The following is a 24,664-nucleotide window of genomic DNA, read 5'->3' as shown; positions in this document are numbered from 1 at the left end:
CTTTACACTCAAAAGGTAACTCTCAGTTACCACTTGATGTGATACACAAAAATTACAATATCTTACATATACCATTAAACATTGTATAATAAATTGATATGAAATATTCAAGTAAAACAATAATTTATGTCTTCTCATTAGTTAGCTTCACTGAATATCGTCTATGTCTCACCGGAGAATGTTGAATATTCCCAAGGAAAAGCTTTCGATTGCAAAGGTTAAATAATAAAATAAATCCGACAGCCATGGTCACAAAGATAATCGTGTGACAAGGGGTTAACTGCTCGGTCGTGTGTTTACGAAAGCGTGAGCGGCAGGGGCGCGCGGGCATCGGCGAAGCAGCTCGCGAAACCGCGGCGCGCTACAGATTATGAATGCACCCTTTGATCGCGCGGTTCGAGTGGGCCGGCTCTGGCCCGACACCAGCCTGGTCGAGTGCTTCGTAAACCTCCCTGGGCCGAGCCGCGCGCGAGAAGACCAATTCCGCGCCAGCCGCGGCCTGATTTCGCGCCGCAGCCCACTTGTGGCTCGACCCTGTTCCTCTTTCCGGCTCCGATAACGAACAGAGGCGGTTCGTTGGTCGGTCGTTCTCTCGTCTTCGATTTTCCGAAGCTTCGAGTGCACGGTATACTAAACCAGTTCCTCCCAGCGGCTCGAGAGACCCGAAGTTCCGAACCAACACGACGCGACGCGGAACAACTGCGAAAGCGTACGGGTTGCTCGGATTTGCGCTTCTTTGAGCGACGACGCACAGTGCGGCCGCCTGTGGACGAAATTCCTAAATTTTACTATTCACATTACGAAAATTTAACACTAGAACTACCAGAGAGATCGAAATGACCCATTCCTGATTCCTTCTTTTTACAATTAATACAGACATCACAGATAATTCGCGGAGAAATTACTATGGAAATTGATTTAGCGATAGGCAAACTGAATTGTAAATTAATAGAAATTTCAATAGTGCCACTGACGCAGTTTCTATAGAAAAATTTCGAAAATTCAATTTTACTGATCGATAGTTCTAGTGTTAAGGTTACCAATGTGTTGCTAAGTACTCCCTGCTATACAGATTTTCATTTAAAAAATGCAAATTTTCTGGGAATAAATTCTGTTTCTCTGTTTATACGACCTTTGAATTGAAACGCGAAATATCCATTGTCATTGAAAAAACTTCTTGATATCTGCATCACGTAAAAAAAATATAACCACCATATGTTTACCTCTATACCTTACAACTTTTGCCTGAAGCAAAAGCAGACACCCCCGTGCGATGGGGTGTCTGCTTTGCGACCTGGAACTCGGAGAATCATTGGACATCTAGAGTTCATTATTTAATCGATTCTTTGATTTTAGTGACGATGGGAATTCGGTCTAAGATACGATTTTGCCGAAGTTCCATCGCTGATATTAATCTCGTAGAATGAGCAGAAATTGGTTACTAATGAATGAACTTAACAGTCAAGATATCCCATAATTGTTCTCTTAATTTTGTAACAATTAAAACCGCGTATGATAATTTTTCAATTTCTAGAAAGAATTCTTGCAACATTCAACGTGTTCGGTTTTGATCTTTTCGATAGTCTGAAAATGAGAATAACTCTTTTAAAAGAATATTATGCGACTGAGGATCTACTGTAAGGGATCCAGGCTACACAGGGTCCGAGATAGTTCCCGAAACAATGTGTTGTGTGCGTAAATCGAGTTGTAGCGAGGCAGTTTATTTCGTTCATACCTGAGTACGCTTTCTTGCGTCCCGTCAAGGCCTGTGCGAGTCTGGTTACGGTCAGTTCACGTATCTGGCAGTCAGATTCGCACGAGTCAGGGTTTTTCTGGCCAGCCACGCGGGCACTTTTACCGGAATTTTCGCGCCCTTTTTTACGCGCGTTTTTCCTCCCGCCTTTTTGGTGTCAGTGTGGCTTGCTTCCTATCCTTGTCCAAGGACAGGCGGATATAACCAGGAAGACCGGCGGGACGACACACAAAATCAAAACCCTAAAACTGGTCAGCTAAAACAATAAACACCCCTCCCCCTAACCACCTCTAATAAAACTCAAGCCATCAGGTGTTTTTAAACTTTTACCCTGAAATCCTACCTCAAGACATGAGCAACCCACAAATCCCAGCACTCACGGTGCCCAAACTCCCTATAATATCCAAGATAAATCCAGGGAAAAGGATATAAATCTCAGGAACTGGTAACCCCACTCAAGGGAAACAGATTGGAAAGAAAAAGGACGACACACAGTATCACTTAACCGCATGAACTTCAATACACACGGAATTAGGGCAGTTCCTTCCTCGATACGATCAAACGAGGTGTCATAGAGAAACCGCGGATCCACATTCATTCGTATATCGCACTTCTCAGATAACCACCTCAAAGTCCTTGTTCGCGAGGCAGCTCCTTGCTTTCAGAAAGGTTGAGAAACATTAACTGGTCCCGGTTTAATGGCAAGAAGAATCGCGCGTTCCTTATCCACGGGGTAAACAGAAAATTTATTAGGTGTATCCAGCCTGCTGATCCGGACGCGGCTGCCAGACTGCGTCGACGTTTCGATGCGTCAAGTTCGGTTGATCGCAGCTACGCTTCAACTCGGTATTGGCTCATTAAAGTGCCGACGCTCCAGCAGTTTCGGCTCGCCGGGAACGTTCCAATGGTAACTTCGATAAGACATTTCCCTAACTCGCTCGAAACTGGCGGATCGCTGACTTCTCCGACCGAATGGGATTCCATTTCGCATCTAGATCGTGCATAGTGTGCGCGCCGACTTTTTGATTCTGCTTTTTTGCTCGATAACGGTTCGGTAACATGAAACTTTTTGATCAACGCGGCTTAGCATTAACCCTTTGCACTCAATAACTTTTTTTCTCGATAACTCTGTATTATTACGATATTTTATTCGAAATGCATTTTAAAAAATAGTTTATAAAGAGCAATGTAAACGATTATTCTTACTAGTAATATTGAAAATATAATTATATAATCTACTTTAAAAATATCTTGACAAAGAATCACACCTATGAATAAAACTGATGTCGAGTCACGCTCGACATAGGAGCGCAAAGGGTTAATACTGCAAAGGAACTAGAATTCAAATTTTTGTTTTATATGAAAATTAAAATGTAATCTGTAATCTGTGAATTAGTTTTTAAATGAGAATATTGATGGAGTAAAGATTAACGTAACGTCGATCTTTTCGCAAGCTTAATTTAGAACTATTGACCGATAATCAGGGATAATAAAGGTTATCGTGTCAATGCTTTTGTAAGTTTTCAGTTGTTATTGTTACTTAATTACAATATTAATGAGGTAAAGATTGGCGCAGTATCAATATGTTTAAGGATTTACAGTTAATACTATTATCGATTACCAGTGACAATGTTAGCCAAGTACAGATTGACACAGTGTCAATGCGTCTGCCAGCTTGCAATTAACACCAGCAAAAATTCCGGTGTAATCCGGACTCCGAGGCAAAACGGAGCGGTTATAAAACACCTGTTCAACGAAGTTGGAACAGTTAACTGGACCCTCGTGCACGATTAAGCACGATATCGTAGAGGAGACTGCTTGGCAACGCACGGTCCCCGCTTTTGCAGCGAACTTGACACCAAAACTAACGGCCCCTGAAAAACGCGGCTCGCCCTACATTATATCACGCCCTTGGACAGTGCCAAGAGGCGAGACCCAGGAAAAAACGACGTATACCTAAAATTTTCAACAGGAAATTTTCGTTGAGCAATTGCCTCGGATTTCCGTCGACACTTTCGTCGAATTCTCTTTTATCTTCCAATCGCAATGAATAACGAAGGTTCAATCCAAAATTCCAATTACGAGACAAATATTCCTTACAAGTCAAAGCTACAAATCTAAGTTTACGTAGACAATCTTCTATAGCTCGAACGAGCATAGAAATTTTAAAATATTCTAATGCCCAAGTAATTGCACTAATTGAAAATTGACTTTGTCTTTCTCAGTTGAACATTGGAAGAGAAATTTCAAATAAAATTTCTCAAATTACTACGATCGTCATTTAGAATAATGAAATTATTGTCCAATCGAAATAATACAGATTCGACAGTCTACGTAAACGTAAGCATCGAAAGAAATATATGTGCAATATATCAGTTACAATAAAAAGAAAACCATGCAATCTTATTTTGAAGCTATAATATTTCTTACCCTTCGGAAGTAAATCTTTCCCGTGTTTCTAACCGTTACGTCTTCCGCAGTTGTAATTTGCAGAATTTTCGGGGGGACGCGTGCAAAGATGAGAAAATTGGCCGCAGTAATGCGCTGCGTTTTCCCGCGGTCGCGGAAGTCGCGTAAATCGGTATGCGCACGCAATAACGCAGAAAATAGGAATTCATCCGCGGCCGATCGTCCGCGATCGACGCGACTCGCCGCGATATTTGCATATTTTCGCCGGGCGTAAACCTCGCAGGCATCGATCGGCCGGCAGATCCCGTCAAAATAAAACAAACCGCGCGACGTCCGGGGAAAATCTCGGGAAAAATCGAGTTCCCGCGAGCACCGCGTGCCGCTCGTAAATCGAAATCGCGCTATTACCGTACAGTTTGCCGGCGTTCAGTTTCGCGGCTCGTCGGACGCCATACGCGTACAAAAATGTCGAATTTTTCAGACCGAAATGAAACGTTATTTGCGTCGAGTAACGGTGCACGCGGATCCGGCAAATATGAATTTCCGTCCGAACACTGTTTTACCTTTCGTTCGATATGGGCATGGTTAAATAAGTTTTTTTTATTTGCGGGATTTGATTGATTATTACGTTTTACTGGTTTTCGTTTAATTTCGACTAATGCTCTCGTGTGTATAATACTTGGTATCTTGTGATGCGTGAAATATTTCAGAAATATTGAACGTTCGAATAAAAGTGAATGTTTGATTTTATTGTTCTTATATGCTTGAAAATTGAATCGAAGTGATACTGTTCTGAGAGTGAGAATTAGGATTTAAATATGGACATTGTTATTGATATAATTTGTAACAAATGTTTTAAGACGTTATAATTATCATTTTATGGTTTTTTCTGCAGTTTAAACAATTCAATCGTGTAAACTTCCGTTTATCAGCTATTTCACTGGAACAGATTCAGGTTTCTCGTTACAAGAACACGTATTCTATCGATCCGCGGCTCCATTCCACGAAAGAAGAGATCCTCGTGTCAGCGTCCGAATCCATAGAAACCGCGTTTCCGGGCCGCGCACGGATTATGATTCTAAATCACAAGGGGGAATGTTTTCTGTGCCGTCGGACGCAATGTCGTCGTAGTTTCCACTATTTTTTCCTCTTCTTCCGTTTCTCTTCTCCTCGTGGTTTTTTTCACGTTCCCCGTTCTTTTTGTCCTTCCGGGAGGAGGAGGAGCAGGAGGCGTAGGAGAAAAAAAAAGTAACACGAGGGTGCTTACCGTGACGTCGCGTCGGTTCGCTGTCGGTGGATTTTTCGCGCGGAAAATTATGGCCGCCTCGTTCGTCTAGCGTTAATCCGCGATTGCGCGACCTCTAGAAAAACGTGTTCGACTTGTACAAGAGTATTGTACCATCTGAAACTTGAAACTTGAAATTCAAAGTTTGAAATTTGAAATTTGAAATTCGGAATTTAAATAGTGAAAATTTGAAATTTGAAATTTGAAATTTAGAATTTGAAAGGTTGAAAGCTTAAATTTGAAATGAAAAAAGTTGACAGTTTAAAGTTGAAATTTAAAAAGTTGGAAGTTCAGATTTGAAATTTGGAATTTAAAAAGTTGAAAGTTGAAAATTGAAATTCAGAAGTTGCATGTAAAAACTTGAAATTTGAAGTTTCATATTTGAAATTTTAGATTTAATTTCGAACCGTTCGTCGTTTGCGATATCGCGACAGAAAGGGGGCCCGATAGCCGACGATCACGCCGACCATGCAGGCCGAAACTGTACCACCAGGTACGCTTCTAATTAGATTTAGCGACGTAACTTATGGCCCGGTGTAATGATAACGGGCCGGCTAATGACCGCAATCGTGGAGCGCTTAAATCGCTTTACAATTATTGTCATTACCGGCGCGATCGTTCCCGATCAAGCGGCGCTACGATTCCGTCGTCGATGCCTGAAACGTGACGCTCCACTCACACAGTGTTTCTCAAATCAGCGGTTTCCTTTTCAGAAGTTTTAATTCCTAACTGGTAAACCCAAAATATTATATTCAGAATGTTGCGCAGAATCTCGCGTTTCAGAGTTCCAACAAAGTTGATAACGTTAATTATGACATATCTGGTAACTTAGTTGAAAGCTTGCAAGATAGTTAGGCTTCCATCGTGCGCAGTTGATGAGAGTTAATGGTCGAAGAGAGAGATATTAGGAATGAAGACGGTCTGGAGGAAACTTTCAACTATCTGCTACCCAAACTTCCTCCTCTTAATGAGAAGATTATTGATATAAAGTGTCCTTGGTAAACTATAACTAGTATGCTAATCTACTATACTGTGAACGCGACTGATCCTGAGAGTCCCTGTTCAATCATCGTGAACAGAAAGACATACAAAATAGCGAATGAGCTTCAAGATTTCCTATTCACTTGTGCATGCACGATTAACTAAAGGTATAGTATTACCTCAAACTATATAGTATCTATATAGTATCATCTTCCAAGAAAAAAGGTACTTTATAATTTAGAATTTAACAACTTTTACTCTTCTGAATCATACATTCCTCTAAACAATATTTTTAATAAATAGATGGTTTCCTACTTTAGCAATCTTCAATTTGAATAATCTAAATTAAATCGGATAAAAAGAATCATGTTTCTCTATCTTCTATTCATTTTTTAGGAAATAGATCTCCTATCTGCTACCACTTTCGAGAAGCGAATATCAATTCGATGTGTTCAAAAAATTGCATTCTTTGTTCCCAAGTCACGTTCTTTGAGAATCACTGGTCGAAATGATGTCCGGTATAGTTCGGGATTAACGTGTGCTTTGATATTCGCCACGCCATGCATATAAACACTCATTACAGATCGGAGCCTTTATCTTTTTATCCATTAACGCGCGCAGCCCCACCGACCTCCACCGCGGTCGCATTAGCTTGCCCCATTTTTCTCGTATGCAAACGGTTTTAGATGGATTGGATTAAACGCCGCGATATAAATTCGCGTAACAGGAAGGCGTTCGTGAAATACGCGGCACCATGCAAATTGCTAAATTTACGTAGCCCGCGTCGCCACGTTAAATCACTGCCGCAGCGGCAGAGTGGCGAGTGTTAAACGCATTATGCCGTGTAATGTTTATTATTAGCATAATTACCGCATTAACATTCTCCTCTCCCTTTTCTCTTTTCTTTTCCGTTCGCCGGTGCCCTGGATAAATCACGGCTAGACGAGCATGAACGCTGTATATCATCATCGAGTTGTCTCGTGAATGATATATACGCGTTTCAACAGTTCCCGTGGAAAACAGTGTAACCAGCGAAACTGGAAATCTTTTTCTATTCATATCCTGTGGTATATAATTTAAGTGGAATTCTTCTGTTCTAAATACTCATCGACAATAACAATCACCTAGAATACTAGCAACATTGAAAGATGGCATCATTATGACATAACGTTCAACGCAACGTTAGGCAACTCACTTCCTCTTCTTCAAAAATTTGATGTTGCCACTTACAACCTTTTTTACGAGTACTTATTAATTAAAGAATTCTTCTAGAAAACACTGTGAGCAAAACTGAAAAATTTGTAAATAGTCATTGATAATAATAGCCGTCTATAATACCGATAATATAGAAACATGACATCATTATGACATAACATTCAACGTAACGTTAGATAACTCTCTTTCTGCTGAAAAATTTGATGCTGACACTTGCTTACAGTCTATTCAATCAATACTCTTCGTTTCTTCTCTGTTTTCATTTTTTCCTTCTTTTTCCCGGATTTTGAATCCTTATAAAGATTAAATTTCAATTATGTATTCTCTTCTTCTTCTTTCAAAGATATATTCTACAAATTTTGAATATTGTACAAACTTTTTGTCATGTGACTTGGTGTATTGAAGATACTTGTAACCGTTGAGTGCACGACCGAAGAAGTCAGGACGTCAAGATAGTTCTGTTCGCAGCAGGATCATCGTTGCGAAAAGTTCATTTAATTTAAATGGATAATGGAACGTCTTGGACGCCGGTATAACATAGTCGAAATTACCGCTTTCGAGTTGGTAATCATTTCTGCCGGTTAATCTACCTTGGTAATTAGTCATAACGAGTAATAAACTCTGACGGGACATGGATGACTTGCAACACGTGCAGTTCACTTTTTCACGCAACTTTTGCTGCTTTATCGCTCGTGATGAAATTAAACGCTACGTGTCTCGTCATCGTTCGTTTAAAAATCGTCCTCTTGTATATTACTCTAAACGATTATTTCAATAGCTACCCCAGAAATGTATATTTTCTTAAAAGAAACAAAAACAATTCATGTTCCATTTACTTAAGATCTCAAGTAAACTTCTGTATTTGTACCAATATTTTTGAAATAAGAATAATACATGTATCGTTTAATAATCTTGCAATTATTATCAGTTTATTCGTTATATTACAGTTATTTTCGAATCGTTCACATTTTCGAGAGATCATTCAAGGATCCTGTAATCAAGGGTAATCGCAGGTGACTGATAATTAGTCGAAAAAGACGTTCGCGGAAGCAGAATCCGGCCGGTGGTACGAGTGACAGGCACGGAATCAATTAAACGGAAATTTCCGGCCGGTCGATCTTTCTGCCGGAGAAAAGTTTTATTCGATCGACACAATAGTTCCATTATCCGCCGGTTCCGTAACGGGTTTTCGCTGATTTAACCCATTTGCATAGGCGGCGGAGTCCGCATCACGATGAGAAATATACTGCACCCTAGAGAAATTGTATTCCCAGTGGTCTCTTATCGTCTCGTCTTCTTGTTCCTCCGGTTTAAAGTTTCTTCGGAAACTGTTCTCGCAGGAATTGCTTTGTTTTTAATAATTTTCCAACAGAATGAGAAATTCTATATTCAATGCAGATGTAACGTGAAGTTTATACATTTACAATAAAATATTATGTAAGCGAAAAAGTTCTGTCGTACTCTTTTAAAAAATTCTTAAGGCAAGTTTCGCAACCATTACATGAAACTTCGTTAAACATTCCGGTTTACTTATTTACAATATTTTTTCGCGTATTGCAGCCTTCTATCGATTGATAATGAGATTAATAGATAAAACCAATATTCAGGTGAATTTTATTTCATTCAATGGCGGATACATTTCTTCCCTTCGGCGTTTCTCTTTACTTTCATTTCAATATTCAGGCGTCACCCGTTGCATAACATTCTCAGTCCTCACTTTCCGCTCGTACAATGGTCACATTCGTTTCTAGAAAGCTATGTGGAAGTTACAGTTAAATTAATGAAACTCGATGAAATATAGGCACATGGGAATGTCGAAAAGCGATTACACGCATTACAATGAAATTCATTTATGAATTTCTGACGAAACCGGGCAAAGAAACGCTAGACGCCGGGCACGCGTTTCTATTGAAGTTACCACGAACGGTGGACAAGGATTAACGTTAAATTACAACAGGGTGAGTTATGTGACGCCTGTTGAAAAATTCAACTGCCTCGTGTCCGAGACAAGAAGAAATTACGCGAGTATTGATTTTCATAGAAAATAATGTACGTCCAGCGCGAACGGTAACTGGAAATCAGTGGTGGCCGAGTGAATGCGCAGGGTTCACCGCGGATCAATGTAATATCATAAAATATAGAGTAACACAATGGGAAGCAAGGTGAATGCGCGCACGAGGAGAAACGGAGAAAAGAACTAATAAAAAGAACGTAATCCAAGATGGATAAATTTACTGCCCGAATTAAATATGTCGAATAATAGATTCGCAATTGAAAAAAGAAACTCCATGCCCGTGTTGGGCGAGCACTAAAAGCGAGCACGAAAGAAAAGAAACGTGTAATTTCAATTTATTTAACTTATTAATTTCTACAACGAAAAAGAGCGCACCCGGTGTGGAATTTCATCCACAGCATCATTAACGCGGTGCGTTTTAGAAATGCTCATGGATCAAAATCTCGAGTCCTCTCCGAGCAATGGAACGTATCAATTTATTCGATGGTACAGTGGAACCTCGATTATCCGATTCAATTGAGTGACTAAGGGTCTAGATGAATGTAGACTTGAAAAGAAACTGTTCAAAACATATTTGCAAAATTGTGTCGTTCATATTCATCAATACAATCTAAACATTTATGTTATTTATTTCCAATTGAATCAAAACTTTGGATAATCTAGATTCTACTGTACTTCGCCGCAAAATCTAAATTTAAAGAAAACTTTCGCTTCGTGAAGTCGACCTCCATCGAACCACGCGTTGTGTATTTCATTCGAATGCTTCGATTGCCTTTCAGTTTATTTATTTATAATTTTTATCCGCGCGTTATAATAGAACTCCATATCGAAGAGGAAACCGACTAGACTTTCCGGCGAGCCCAATATTACTCTTGTTTCCAATAAAAATCCCAAATGCTGTGAAACTTGCTAATTGACTTCCGAGCGGGGCAGGCCATTACATAAAAGTGGTCCATAAAATTCCAGTGTGTACAATGTATCGAGTAAGCCCGGACAAGATCATCGATTCTGCCGGCAATGCAAAGTGCGGCCGCCGTTAAACCGCGGGGAATTCTTAATATCTCGATAACGCGGCCCCTCTCAAGGCAAAGGGTGCCGTCCAATGAAACGGAAGCGCGGCAGAAAAGGGCCATTATCATTATTTACGAGAGTTTCATCGTGAAGTCGGGCGAGCGAGCGAGCAAGCGCGCAACGCGAGACGAGACGAGAAGCAAGAACACCGTCCGAAGGAGATGCGAACCACCTGCCCACCGGTAAACACTGCTTTATCGCCGATAAGGGCTGTTTACCGCGATTACCTGCGCGTCTACTCGTACTACGTTCGCATAGAGAACTGGTTAATCCACTGTGTGCCAGATAATTAATTGTCGCGTAGCTATGCGCGCGACTCAATTAGAACTTGTAGCCGGCCGCCCAGAGTAAATTATAACTTTTGACACGGCCGCGTTTGCGTTCATAATTTGTTCACAAATAGTTGTTGTTCTTGTTGTTGTTGCCGTTGCTCGATCCGTCGGCTAACCGACGCGCGAACGCGCGGCTGAACATTTTTCGGCACGAACGCCTACCAACGCGTGAATTCTGCGAATATTTCTTCGTCGCTATTGCATAATTGCATTTCGGTGAATGGACAAACATGGCCTCTTGTTGGAAAACACGTTGCTCAGTTGAAAATCTCGTTCGGCGCATGTTCTGCAATAGAATGGTGAAATCTGGAGTAGACTCTGAAACGACGGTTGAAGTTTAATTAGCGCGGCAAATGAGAGTAAAGTTTACAATTGAAATAATCATTTGAAAAGTATACGGAATTTTAAATTACATTTTGAAATCTAACATTATTTATTTGAATACCAAGAATGTTCAATTTAGTATTAAATTGGATGGATTTTGAATGGTGGCAATTTTGAATTGTCATACGAGAGTGTCTATTAATTTCTCCTGTACCGAAGAAAAAAAATTCGACAATGTTGAATTAACCGAAGGTCGAACTTGAAATAAAGAGCAACCACAATTCTGCTTTCGTGGCGGTAGAAAGAGAAAAACAGAAAGTTTCGCGCGGCATCGCGCGGCAAACAAAAAATGATCGGAGCCGATCGCGAGCAGACCAGACAATTGATGGATTTTACTATTCTGCCGGTGGCAAGCTTCGCCGGAGAACGCGACAAAAGCTTCTCATTGGATATTTCCGCTGGCTGTCGGCGCGGCGATGCTTTTTCCCGGTGTTTTTTACCGAAAAGTTGTAACGCGGGTCGAAGGTGGGACGGTCCCCGTTGTACGGGAAGACAAAGAGACTACCACGGTTATGATTCATGCGAAATTGATGAACCGTTCGCCTGTACGTGTACATTTAACCAGGTCGCGCGGCGAGTTAGACTCTGCAGGGATGTTAGAGTTGTTCCGACCACCGCTTTGTTCCGTTTTCCAAATTTTTCTGGCGTTAATAAACTTTCCTCGGTGCGCGAATATATTTAATGAAAATATCCAATGGAAATATGAAACACATTTTTCAATTAAAATATCTTTCAAAAGCTTCAACATTTCACTCATCCACAAAATTATTCTTCATAAAAATGGAGATTAAAGTATTATTTCGGAAGCTTTAATTTCCGAATTTACTCGATGACCATTATTCACATTACGCACCGAAGATTATAAATAATTGTTAAAAAAAATCCTCATCCTCAAACAGGTTGAGTTTACATTTCATCCCTTAAAACGATCTCTCGACCATTCACTCAGTTTCTTTTGTTTTTGTTCCTTGTCGTAGCTCTCGGTCAGGTGATGCTGTACGTGGACGGTATGAATGGCGTGATGGAACACGGTCAAACGGTTCAGTGGCTGTACACGCTGATCGCCAGCCGCTTCCGTTTAGTCGTGAAGACCGCTCTGAAATTGTTGCTGGTGTTCGTCGAGTACGTCGAGACGAACAGTCTGCTGTTGGTTAGGGCGGTGCGCTCCGTGGACACGTCCAGAGGTATGATACCCTGGACGAACGTGATGAAGCTGCTGAAGGACTACGACGCCGCCGACACGGAACTTCTGATCTACGCCACCACCTTGGTCAACAAATGTTTAAACGGCATACCGGATCAGGACACCTACTACGATCAGGTGGACTGTCTCGAGGAGCAAGGGATCGAGGGCATCATCCAGAGGTACATGTCCAAGCAGGGCACTGATTTGGACCTGCTCAGGCAGTTCCAAATCTACGAAGCCGTGTTGCACCATGAGGATGGGAACGATAGGGGATCGCCTATTCGGCAACTGGACGACAATATCAGGTATTCATTTCGCGATAATGATTAATGTTAATGATGAAAATGATGTGTTTTTCTTAAGTAATTTGATATATCTAATAACTGAACCTTGAGGATCAATGAAATTTTCGATATTCAGGATAAGAATACTTCGAATATCTGAAAAGATATTATCACTTTGCACTCGGAAGTTCTTCACTAGAAATATTTGACATTTTCTAATGAAATACGGGTAAAAAAGGTATTTTAACAAAAATATTTTATTTAAATATTTCACGTATCGATGCATTATACGTAGTTTACTATTAAATATCAATCTTTATAATTCTACTGTATCAAGTCGAGTGATGACTGAGCGTCACCTCTCGACTATTGAAACGTACTCTAATCAACAAGGAGATTACCTCGTAGTTCTGAACTTTTATGTAAATTCGCGTTTTTAAATTTACTTTCTTGTGTTTAATAGAAGTGTTAAATCGTTTTCACGAAAGAAGGAAGAAATTTGAATGAGTTATCCGACGTTTCACGAATTTACACAAGATTCCGCAGGAAAATCTCTTCCCATTTAATACATTGCCCCGCCGCGGTTCATCCGCGGAATTGAATTGGGCGATCGATAGAATCAACAAATTGTAATCGTCGAAATCCCGCGTTAATTCCCCAGGAAGACGCTGCGGAACCGTAAGTCGCTGGTGGATTCGCACGAGCGTCGAAAATCCCGCAGACACTCGACGGGCACGTCCCCACTGTCGATGTCCTTGAACGCCCGGCTGAGTCCCCGGCTGAACCACTCGCTGGGCTTGAACTCCCTGAACAACACGCTGAACTCGAGCCTGCCGGACGACGACGACGAATCGAGCAGCTCGCAGAGCTCGCAGGGTCACCTCGGCGAGGTCCAATTGAACGGCAGCTACAAGGAGAACAAAGGTAAAGGGGACGCTATGCAATCAGTTGCTACCTCTATCTATCTACAGTAGCACCTCGATTATCGGAGCTTTCAGTTAATCTAACCAGCACCGTTTTTCATTTGTTTCCCGAATAAATTTTATTTCCATTGTAAGTATGTAATCGAGTATGCACATATTTACTATTTTAATATTCATACTTCCAACATATAGATGCGTATAACAAATGTATATTATCATTTCAAAACATGTCGTTTAATACGTTGACTGCCACGGTGTTCACCGGAGCTTCCAAATTGCTTGAAAACAATTACAATAAGAAAATTGGTATTGAATCGAAATATTTAGTAACACCAAAAGCTACATAATAGTGTAACATGAGTACTGTAATACTAGAACATTCATAATTATTTGTAATACTATTTTCCTCTGTCATAAAGAAATAAATCTTACTATAACAAAACGCTTAAAAATTTTCTTGGCAGTCAACGTGTTAATACTAGAATTACCAGGTGAATTAGAATGATCCCTGATGTTTTCTTTCAATAATTACAAACTTATATCTTAACTCATTATTGAATTTTCAATGAATGAACTGATACAGTTCTCATTCAAAAATTGAGCAAAAGTCAGTTAGACTGCGCGGTTGTTCCGGTGTTGACTTGCAAGAAGTTTCGAAAATTAATTACATTTCGCTGTTTGATCATCCTAGCCATCTCAGTCCCAATTAATTCGAATAATAGAGGTTCTACCGTATCTGTGTGTCTAGCCGCGATTCCCCTCGGGATCATTGGAAACGTTCTCTTCCGGTTTCGCGCGCTCGTTTGTCATCGATGCGCGGCCCGCAAATCCGCTCGTTAACGATTCGACCGCGCGATGAATACGAACTTCGTCGCCCACGAGCGGCGATTTCCGCGTTAACGGATCGTCCCCCGGCCCGGGAACGAGACCTTGCGGTTTCCCAGTTCCCCCTTGGCGCGTTCCATTGCGGATGCAACGCGCGGCCGTCCGATATGGGGCGGAATGCGCGGTCCAGCTCGTTGGGGACTGCCCCGTTCCGCCGCGGAAAACGCGCGGGACAGTGTCGTGGTCAAGAGCGAGCCGTAACGAGCTTCTACAGACTCTTATCAGTTGCGTTGTATTCCGCTAGAGCTTTTTTTCGGTGAGAAATTCGTTGGACTGCAATGTTTAGCGCGAAATGTGTATTTAACGTATTGACTGTCACGAGAATCTTGAGCTTTCGACCCTTTACACTCGGAGATTTTGATGTTACATTTGAAATTTCACTTGACAGGTGATTTCCGTGTGCAAAGGGTTAATATATACATCATCTGTTATTCCTTATAGTAAAGAAATATCGAGATAAAAATTTTTTTTATGTAGTTTGGCAACTTTGCAGTTGCATTTATTTCTATCGACGATTTTAATGTGTGGATATTCCTGTCAGAGTACTGACCAGTTTTAATTGTGTTTTGGTTTTTATTGTGACTGCGGTACGCGAACGGAATATAAACAATATCGAATTTCATTGTAATCTCATATTTCTCCAGTCTGCAATGTGCCGTACTATTTAGATCTCGGAAGGATTTGTTTTAGTAATCCGCAATAAAATTATTAGAATTCGAATACAATTGAAAAATATTGCTTGATTCTATTACTTTATCATTATTTTCCACTTGATGAATGCTAAAGAATAAAACGTATAAATTATAAAAAATATATAAATATATTTTATAATATAAAAAATATATTATTTAAATGATAAATAATGAAATACAACCAATCGGCTGGTGAAGACGTTTAACATCATCGTCGCGGTCGAACATCGCTGGCGAATCGAATTTAGCGGAACTATCTTCGGCTTTCCCGGATCTATAGGTATATCTTGAGCTATAAATCAATATAGAGATAGGATCAGTGTGATTCCAAAAGAATGAACACGGATGAACATCGAGCCAGGTTGGCTTGGTAAATAGTAATTTATACGTGGTCGCGGGAAATGATCGGAACAGAGCGTATCGGTGGCAAGCAGTTGAGAAAAGAAGTGATTTATTGCCGGTTTCAGTGGATGTTGGCGTGACACCGGCGTTAAGACGACGACGGGAGCGGGCCGAGAGACAGAGAAGCTTTATCAGGGAGCAACAAGAGGCTACGGCGAACATGCGAGCGTCCGTGGGCCATTCGGACGATCAGGAAAGTTAGTAATCAAATTTTGAAACTTCTAACGGCAACGTCAACAGCAATTTTCTGCTTCAACGAATGATCATTTAACAAAAACTAATTATTACTGATCAGTAATAATATAAACTGTTACGTTTGGAAATTTCAACGAGATTAGTTAATTACAATAAGAATATTCTTATTTTTACAGTATTCCCAGTAGAGAACCAATAAACTACGCTTTAGTAAACCAATTTATTAAAGTTTTCTCGCCGATTTTCAAAATACTCTTCTGTTTTTATAAATCTCTTGGGAGAAAGTTCTGTGATCGCATAATACAATGTTTTAGAAATGTCTCATTGTTGTATTATTAATTTATTTATTTAAAATAAGAAACAGTATATTGCATAATAAAACACCGAATGTTCTTTTGACTCCGCGAAGGTCCATTCCCGACAAACGGACTGCGTTACACGAACGGCACGTCGTACGACCGAAACGCGGACTCGCCATCGAACAAGTTGTCCAGGACGAATAGCAGGAAGGACTTGACGCCCCTGATGAACGCCGCGAACAAGCTCGACTCCGAGGAGAAGAAACCGTGGTACGGGAAGAGCCCCGACGAGGGTGTCGAGTGCGACGAGGGCAATCACACCGACGAGGATGAGGATCGTCGAGTGGTTTTACAGCTGAAGAGGGAAGGAACCGTCAAGGACCTCACACAAAAGCTGGCGGCTCAAAATCTTATACCCAGCAGCCCGGTCGAGGAGAAGGTCTCCAGGTAATTCTACCATGTTTCCGATGAAAACAAATTGAATCTTCATTTTCTCCAATACGATACAATCGATCGACCGTATGACAGTACTTAACATATTAATTATTACTCTTAATCCTTTTCTTTATCGATATACATTGATTGACATTAGGTTCCTTGTAACTCTAAATGAATTTACATCTGAGCAAATTTGCTGTTAGACCTCCATGCCTTATACAATGCATCTTTCAAAGAAACCTCTTTTTTAACCTACCAAGTTGATTCTGAAATTACAAAATACTACTTTTTGTAATTGTTATTCATTTCCATTATTTCCTATTTCGATAAGTTCTTCCAAACTATACGATCTACAACTGTCAAGCTCAAATCACTTTTACCCATACCCAAAGGTCGATTTCTTATAAAACAAACGGGTCAATCACGGACACGTATCAAACAACAAAGGTCTCCAATTCCTAATTGGGATACCGTTCCCAAAGTGACTTAATCACCCAATCACCTGATTCAATCTTCGTCTGCAGGATAGGGGACATGAGTGGTCTGATCTCAAAGGCGAAGGAGGGCCTGGCGAAGTCAAAGTCGAAGGCGGACGTGTTGAAGTCACCAACCAGCGACAACCTGCCGAAGCTGCAGGAGACGAAGAAGTCGGAGAACGAGCTGCACTGGGAGGAGCTGGTGAAGAAGCTGAAGAGACCTCTGGCGCTGTGCGACCTGGACTTCACCGACCTGAACACCGACGACGAGGTCGACGTTCTCGGCCCGGTGAACGTGAGCAATGGCGTGCCACCGCCGCCGCCACCCATGGTGCCTTCCGCAGGCGGCGCTCGTGCCCCACCCCCGCCGCCCTTGGGCGCCAGGCTGCCACCGCCGCTCCCGCAGGCACCGCCGCCGCTGTTTGGCGTGAATCTCAAGTCGTCGAGGTCGCCGACCGCGAACGAGACCGGCAACACACCGAAGAGCCCGCCGCCGACCTTCACCAAGAAGAGCAAGAAGACGGTGAAGCTGTTTTGGAAGGAGGTCAGGGACGATCCTATCATACTGTCCAGGCTCGACAAAAACAAGATGGTGTGGGACGAGCTATCCCCGGTACCTGTTGACACGCAGAAGCTCGAGCATCTGTTCGAGAGCCGTGCCAAGGATCTCATCACCAAGGTGAGCGGTCCTTCTTCTTTCACGCTGTGGCCTGGTAGGGTATTTCGGGAGCTTCTTCCTTTGGGTATTGGTGTTAACCCTTGTTGGCTCCACGGGGTTACCCAGATTTCAAATGAAAGTTAATAACGCTGGCGATCGTGGTATTCGATTCGCGGCAAGTAGCCGGCAAGGGTTAATTCGCGACTGGTGTTCTGATGACAAGGTACTTACAACAGGGTAGTGGTCCGATGCGAATGTTGGATCCTAGGGGTCGTTTCTCGTGATGCGATTTCGAACTCGGGGAATTAGGATTACGAAGATTCGTTTCAGCAGTTCTGAAATTGTCCTCGTTGGCTTGGAAAGCTGCGTAATGTATTATAGTTTAAACGTTTCGCATCTATTTGGTAGTATCGTATAAAACAATGGCAACGCGAAAATATCAGGGATTGAAAATATGGCGTCAGAAATGTTCGTATCACTCGGCACTCGATATTTCATCCTGAAGTTCACTATTCTTTTATCGAAGCCTATCGTATCACAGTTATTTAGCGTTAATCTTCAGTCTATCACTTCCAGTCCACAGTCGTTAAAAGCTGTCATACGTGAAATACGTTTGAAGTATTAACGTAGAATCCCTGAAATCCTTCGAGCACCGATCGGCGGTACACGCGTGCCCGTATATTCTAAATCTTCCGGCGCCGAAATATAATTGGATTTCGGTCGTCGTGAATCCCTATTCTGCTGCGTTCGACGGTGAACAATGGACGTCGCGCAGGATTTAACTTCCGGCCCCAGGTCGCGTCGATGGAGGACTACTTATTCCTCGGAGCTGTTCGCGGTTTCTCGAAACGGCGTCGGAACGACAGGAAATTTAATTACCACGCGGGTACTCCGGGGACTGGTCGAGAAAAACGGGACGCCGCGCCCTGACTGTCCCATGAATCTTCGCGTTTCTTTGTTTCGGCCTGTTCCTGGGCCGACCGACGCGCAAGCGAACGTGTCCGACGACGTTAGTCATTCCGCTAAACAGTGGAGTGGACAAACGCTCGACCTTACAACGCGGTAACCTTTTCAACCCGCGGAAATTCCGCAGCCCACGATCCATAATACGCAAAGTTACACGGCTGGTTAACCGGGCTGTTGGATGGTCACTCGCCTGCGAGCTTAAAGGGGATGAAACGAGGTTGAACTTGATTTCGGGGAAATTATTATCCTTAAACGGTTCGGTTAATATTTTCTGTTTAATTTGGACGAGATGTGATATTTTCCCGGTATGAAATGTGAATAAATGTTTCATATGTACGAGTACTGTATTTAATAAGAAGACGTTTAGTATAAATGAATTTGATTCGATTCTCTTATTTTTGTGGAACAAAATGTGAATTGCTTTAAATACGTATAAGCTTCTCCAGATTCCTTCTTTTGGATTTTTCTTTCGTACGTGTCTGGATGATAATAGGAGGAATTAAAAGCGCGACGTACCTCTCCGTATATTTTTCCTTCGGGCATTAAAATCATGGGACAAGGACAGCTGCTCGAATTAGCGTTCGAGATGCATCAACGCATTCAGCATCCCATTAATTTCGTTCTTTTTATAGGATTACGCGTGCTCCAGTGTTTTTGAATATGTACAAAAATTTGTCACTTTTAATATAGTGAGAGAATTTGTAACTTAATAATAGAAACATTTGCATATAGACATTTTTATGTGAAATGTTTTTCTATCAACGAGGAACACATGTTTCTATTTAAGTATTTTGTTGACTTGTGATTACAGGGAAATTAATTTTCATTCACTCTTATCGCTTAAATCTTCTCATCCCCAATATCACGCCGTTTGTCTGGACCGTACGAAGATTCCATTAATACCACTTACAAACGTGTAAACGCCAAAGCTGTCGCTCGAACAGGGATGATAGGACTAGGGAGCATGTTAAGGCTTCAGTCTGTCGATGCCTTTGACACGGATTACGCGTTTAATCCCGGCCCGTTAGCAAGGAGGGTTGCTCGTTCCCTTAAACCGCTTTACCCTTAAACGGCTTTATTTTCGATTGCGTATAGAATAACAGAACCGCTCGCGTCACTTCGTCGTGTCGCACTGAATCTCGGGAGCTTTCGTGTTCACGCTTTTGCAACAGCGACGACTACTGAAAAGTTCAGCGCAACTAAAACGCGTACAATCGTTTGAAACCTCGGCAAATATACGTAATCCTTAAATTGTTTCACTGTACAATGAAAAACGTATTATTCCGAAACTACATAGACATGGCATTACATGGCATACCAGACGGGTCAAAATCACTTATTGCTGATTTCTTCATTTTGCAATTATAAAAAGATAACAGGTGTTTCTGTGAGAAATTATTAAAGAAATTTATTTAGCAATACGCGAACTGAATTATAAATGAATTAAAGTCTCGATAGATGCAGTCTTGAAGTTTGTATAGAGAAAATTCGAACAGTCAGTTAGCTGGTAGGTTTCGTGTTAACGTTTTACGGAAGCGTTTTATAATGTTTCTAAGATACTTATATTTATGTTGTTCATTTTTAAACATTTTTCCGTTTAGCTGAAACTTGTTTTGTATTGTTTCCGGAATCTGAATTCATGAAATTGAAAACGCGTCATGGAAATTCGAATTCTTGTAATTTTCATCCCCTTATTCCTGTTCCTTTTCCGCGTTCGATTTCACGGCTCCCAGCTGTGCCGCGCAGCTCTTAACTTTATTAAAATATTCACTGCGTTTAATATTTAACCGGCCGATTGTTTGCGCATCGCCGGCGGGGGCACGGAGAAGTTTCTCCGTCGGAGTTCTTCAAAGCGGAAGCCCGCCGGGTTTCCGTTCTCCTTTCGCCGGAGGAAAATGGAAAATATTACGCCGTTGGTCAGCTACGAATGTCAACGAGCTGAATGGATTTACGTTTTCCACCGTTGTCTCGATCCTTTTTCTCTTCTTTCTTTGCTCCCTGCTTTATTATTTTCTTTTCTCGCAGCGTTCTGAGCGCGAACTCCTCGCGGAAGGGAAAAAGAGTAGCGACTTTATTGCTGCGCGGTTGGACACGGCTTCTTACGTGATACTTCCGTGTATTCGCCGTTTAGGGGATAATTTTTAGTCGGTTGCACATTGCGCTGGTGTAATTTGGGAAACATAAGTGTTTCGAGTTGAGAATGGAAGTAAACTTACACTTGATGCAAGGTTAAAAGTATTTTAAGGGTTCATTTTATAATTATATATGTTCTATTTGATATAATCAAAATGTATTAAACTCGTAGTTAAATTTATTATTCAAACTATATTTTATATAATTTTATTAATATAATGCATTATTATTCAATATTGTATTTGTCACTTGGAAGTTGGTTATTTATAATCCGCCTCAAAATTTCCGCGTACGAATGACTTCTTTAAGGCAAAAAAACCAAGCGCGGGATTAAACGAGCATCGGATTAAAAATACACGGTGGCCAGTTTCTCGTGATTCATGAAATTTACGTGCTCTTTGTTACGAGTGGCCTTCTTCCAGCGAATCTCCTGTGCATTCGAATTTCATTGAATAAATTTCACCGGCGGAACTGGAAACGACGCCGCGTATTTTTCTATTTCGCCGTTCGCAAATCCTTCCAGCGCGCGAACGGTGAATCGCGGCCGAGTCAAGTTCATTTCCCGGAAAATAGAAACGGTCGGTTAAAGCGCGAGCCCGTAAAGGCAGTAATATCTTGCGGAAATTATTACCTTCTTACACGGACTTCAATGGCGCTGTCCAACGAATTCGAATCGCGTTTCGAACTTTATTATTCGGACCGATTGGATCTTATAATATCGGTAATAACGAATCGAACATTTATAAATTCTCGAAGGCATAACGGAAAGATGAAATCGTTTCAGTGAATAATGAAATAATAATGGAAGAATGAAAATGTTTTGATTAAATGGTGAATTAATGTATGAAGCAATTTTATGAAATTACTTTATTTTTGTTTTACGCGGGGAGTAATTAAAGTCGGCAATGAATACTGGTTTTCAAATATATTCCCGTTGCAAAATCGATACAAAATTAGGTGTCATAAATCATACTGATTAAGTGGTATCTTGAAAACTCGCGCGTAATACATTCGCCACCATTACATCCGCGTGTCGCATTCACAGAGTACGCGTCGCATTGATTCTCATTAGCGTGCACCGTCGCAGATGCATCACGGCGATGATTTGTCATTTCGTGACTGCGTATGAATAATTCACACCTGAAAACCACGATATATTTCCGAGCGACCCGTTCAAAGGAAAACTTCATCTCGTTCATTTGAATCCCTGTATTATATGTATCCGCAGTTGTAAGGCGGGAAGCTCAAAGTTATATGCTCCCGTGTTTCGAGATATTGCAGTTTTTCGAGACCTACATATTTCCTTTTCCAGCCACTCCTTATTACGAAAGTGTACTGAACCCGTTTCTATTTTAATCTAGGAACTGAAACTTTTTCACTTCCTGAATTCTCTAACTAGACGTTGGTTTTTCTTGGTATATTTTGTCATGTAAGAATAGGTGAATAACCTCTACGTGACAAATATTTTTGTATCAAAAACAAATCTTGATTTTCACGATATTTCCTAAGATATCCAAATAACAAAATTTCTCATATAATATATTTTTACTTTTTCCGATACATATTAATACACGACTAGTGTTAATTCGAATCATAAGGTTTACTAAACTTCATTCATACCTTCATTATTGGCATTCGCAGACATTAACGAAGCCCCTTAAATTACATTAATTAAGATATTAAAATACATTATTAAAATACCTAAATATCATCACTACAAAATTAATGTCTTAGTGAAGCCTTGAAACATTCGAAATAAGAAGAACTACCGGATAAAGCACGAAAGTCCTCTCTCCTCGATCGGGTCACGATCGTTGAAATGGAATCACGTTTTCCGCTGCACGTTGCGTCATATCGCGAACACATTAATTCCTCTGCAGTGGCGGTATCGGTTGAAGTGTGCCGGCATTTCTCGGTCACGCGTCGAAGAGAACCCAACGAAAATTTTTTATCGGTGTCTTTGTTGGAAGATTCCACGTGAACTAGGCCTCTCGTCTATCTTTCCTTAATTGCTCCAGTAATTACGTGCCGGCTCTATCGAAATTCGTCTCGATCTGATGATCAATGCTGAGCCAATATCGCCTTTTACGTTCTCTTTCCCTCTACTAGGTTACTTGACCCTTCCAAACCCTTTTCAATAATTTCGTTCTTTTCTAGATCGAAGAATCTTTTCAAAATTTTCAGTAATTTTCGATGTGCAATACCTTTTTCTTATAATCGGTATAGCAACAGATTAATAAAATGAAACCCAAAGAGACTCTTCTATTGGTCCTATGTCTTGTTTTTGGTCGTTTGTTCATACTTCGAACTTCCACATTCAGTTCGGAATTTGGTAGTAATTAGTACTGAAAAACAGAAAGGAAAAGAATCTGAAAATGGAAAGGCGAAGGGGGGGTTGATTTGTTCCGTTCGCGGAAATCCGAAATCGGCTGTAACACTCTTTTCGTGTAATAAGTCTTCGCGCGTCCCGGTGCGGTTGCCGACAAGATGGCGGATACCGAGGAGGCGCGACACTGAGATTGCGCGCGAGCTCGTTGATGATGGGATATTTAAAGTTCATGGTAATTGCGTGTGCCAATTAGAGCTGACCTGGGCAAATATAATTAGTGTAAATACGATTCTTGCTAATGAGAGATTTTTGCTCCGTCGTTCGCCGAGAGGGGGCCTACGCTGTTGCATTATTTATGCACCTCGGAATTAAAGCACTTTGTGTGGACGGGGGTACTTGTTAGAAGTTCGTTTAAAGGATATTGTTACGCGCTCCTTGCAACAAGTTCTCTTCGGTTTCTGTTCGCGTCCCAGCGATACTCGCGTAGAACTCTTCAATACGATCTTTGGAATAAAATTTCAAGTGGTTTTGCGCATTTTTGTGACTGATTTATTTATCATAAGAAAAGGGAATAGAATTCTGATGTATCTGATATAGTTTTAAATGGTAATATAGGAAGCTTTGGTTAAATACTCGTGTCGTTTCCACCTTCGATTTATAATTGAGTCAAATTAACAGCGAAGAACTGTATGTATATAATATCAATTAAGAAAGTAACTCACCATAATTGTTTTTATATTGATAACATATTTTTTTTATTGCAATAATTACGTATTTAATCGCGATAATTGCTGATGCACTAAAAGTACTCTCATTAAAATAACACGCAAATGATGAAATTATTATGTTTCTTGTTTATTCTGCAGCACATGCGCGAATTCTTCTCAATTACGTGCACTGAATAAATTCGTAATAGCACAGAACACACTGAATAATGTCGAAGTTATTGAAATTTACATATTTATCCTTTCATAATTTAACGAGGAATTTAATATTACCTTAAATAGGAACAATAATTAATCGTAATGGCAAGCAATGTTCTTATGTTATACCGAATCTTCGCATCCTATCCTGTTAAAATCGTCTTCACGATCGATGGGTGATATTACTGCGATCGTGGTGTAATATTACAGGTTTCGTTAGTCTAACGAAGTAACTTTAACAATAACACGCGGTAAATTAATATCGTCAGTAACTATAAGTATGCCCCGTGATAATAATCGCGTATGGTAATAATACTTGCGTCGGATAGCGGTTGGGTGGTTGGTGATGGTGGTTTAATGCAATACGACTAATCTTTTCTTGTATTATTTGCAATATTCTTGGTGCTCGCACGAAAAATGAACGAAATGGC

General features: G+C 40.9%; 1 protein-coding gene across 6 annotated transcripts in view; it reads left to right on the top strand.

The window, feature by feature from the left end:
• Positions 1-24,664, top strand: part of Fhos (Formin homology 2 domain containing) — a 231,842-nt gene that overhangs the window by 170,230 nt on the left and 36,948 nt on the right. For all 6 annotated transcript variants that reach the window (XM_031983115.2, XM_076371721.1, XM_076371720.1 and 3 more), the window contains 5 exons: positions 12,422-12,935; positions 13,576-13,838; positions 15,882-16,013; positions 16,421-16,757; positions 17,273-17,903. In XM_031983115.2, the coding sequence (XP_031838975.1) occupies positions 12,422-12,935; positions 13,576-13,838; positions 15,882-16,013; positions 16,421-16,757; positions 17,273-17,903 (1,877 nt within the window). The remainder of the gene's footprint in view (positions 1-12,421; positions 12,936-13,575; positions 13,839-15,881; positions 16,014-16,420; positions 16,758-17,272; positions 17,904-24,664) is intronic.

The sequence above is a fragment of the Nomia melanderi genome, chromosome 10, assembly GCF_051020985.1.
Source record: "Nomia melanderi isolate GNS246 chromosome 10, iyNomMela1, whole genome shotgun sequence".
Lineage (NCBI taxonomy): Eukaryota > Metazoa > Arthropoda > Insecta > Hymenoptera > Halictidae > Nomia > Nomia melanderi.
Note: the sequence above shows the minus strand (reverse complement) of the source record. Positions and strands in the feature narration are given on the sequence as shown.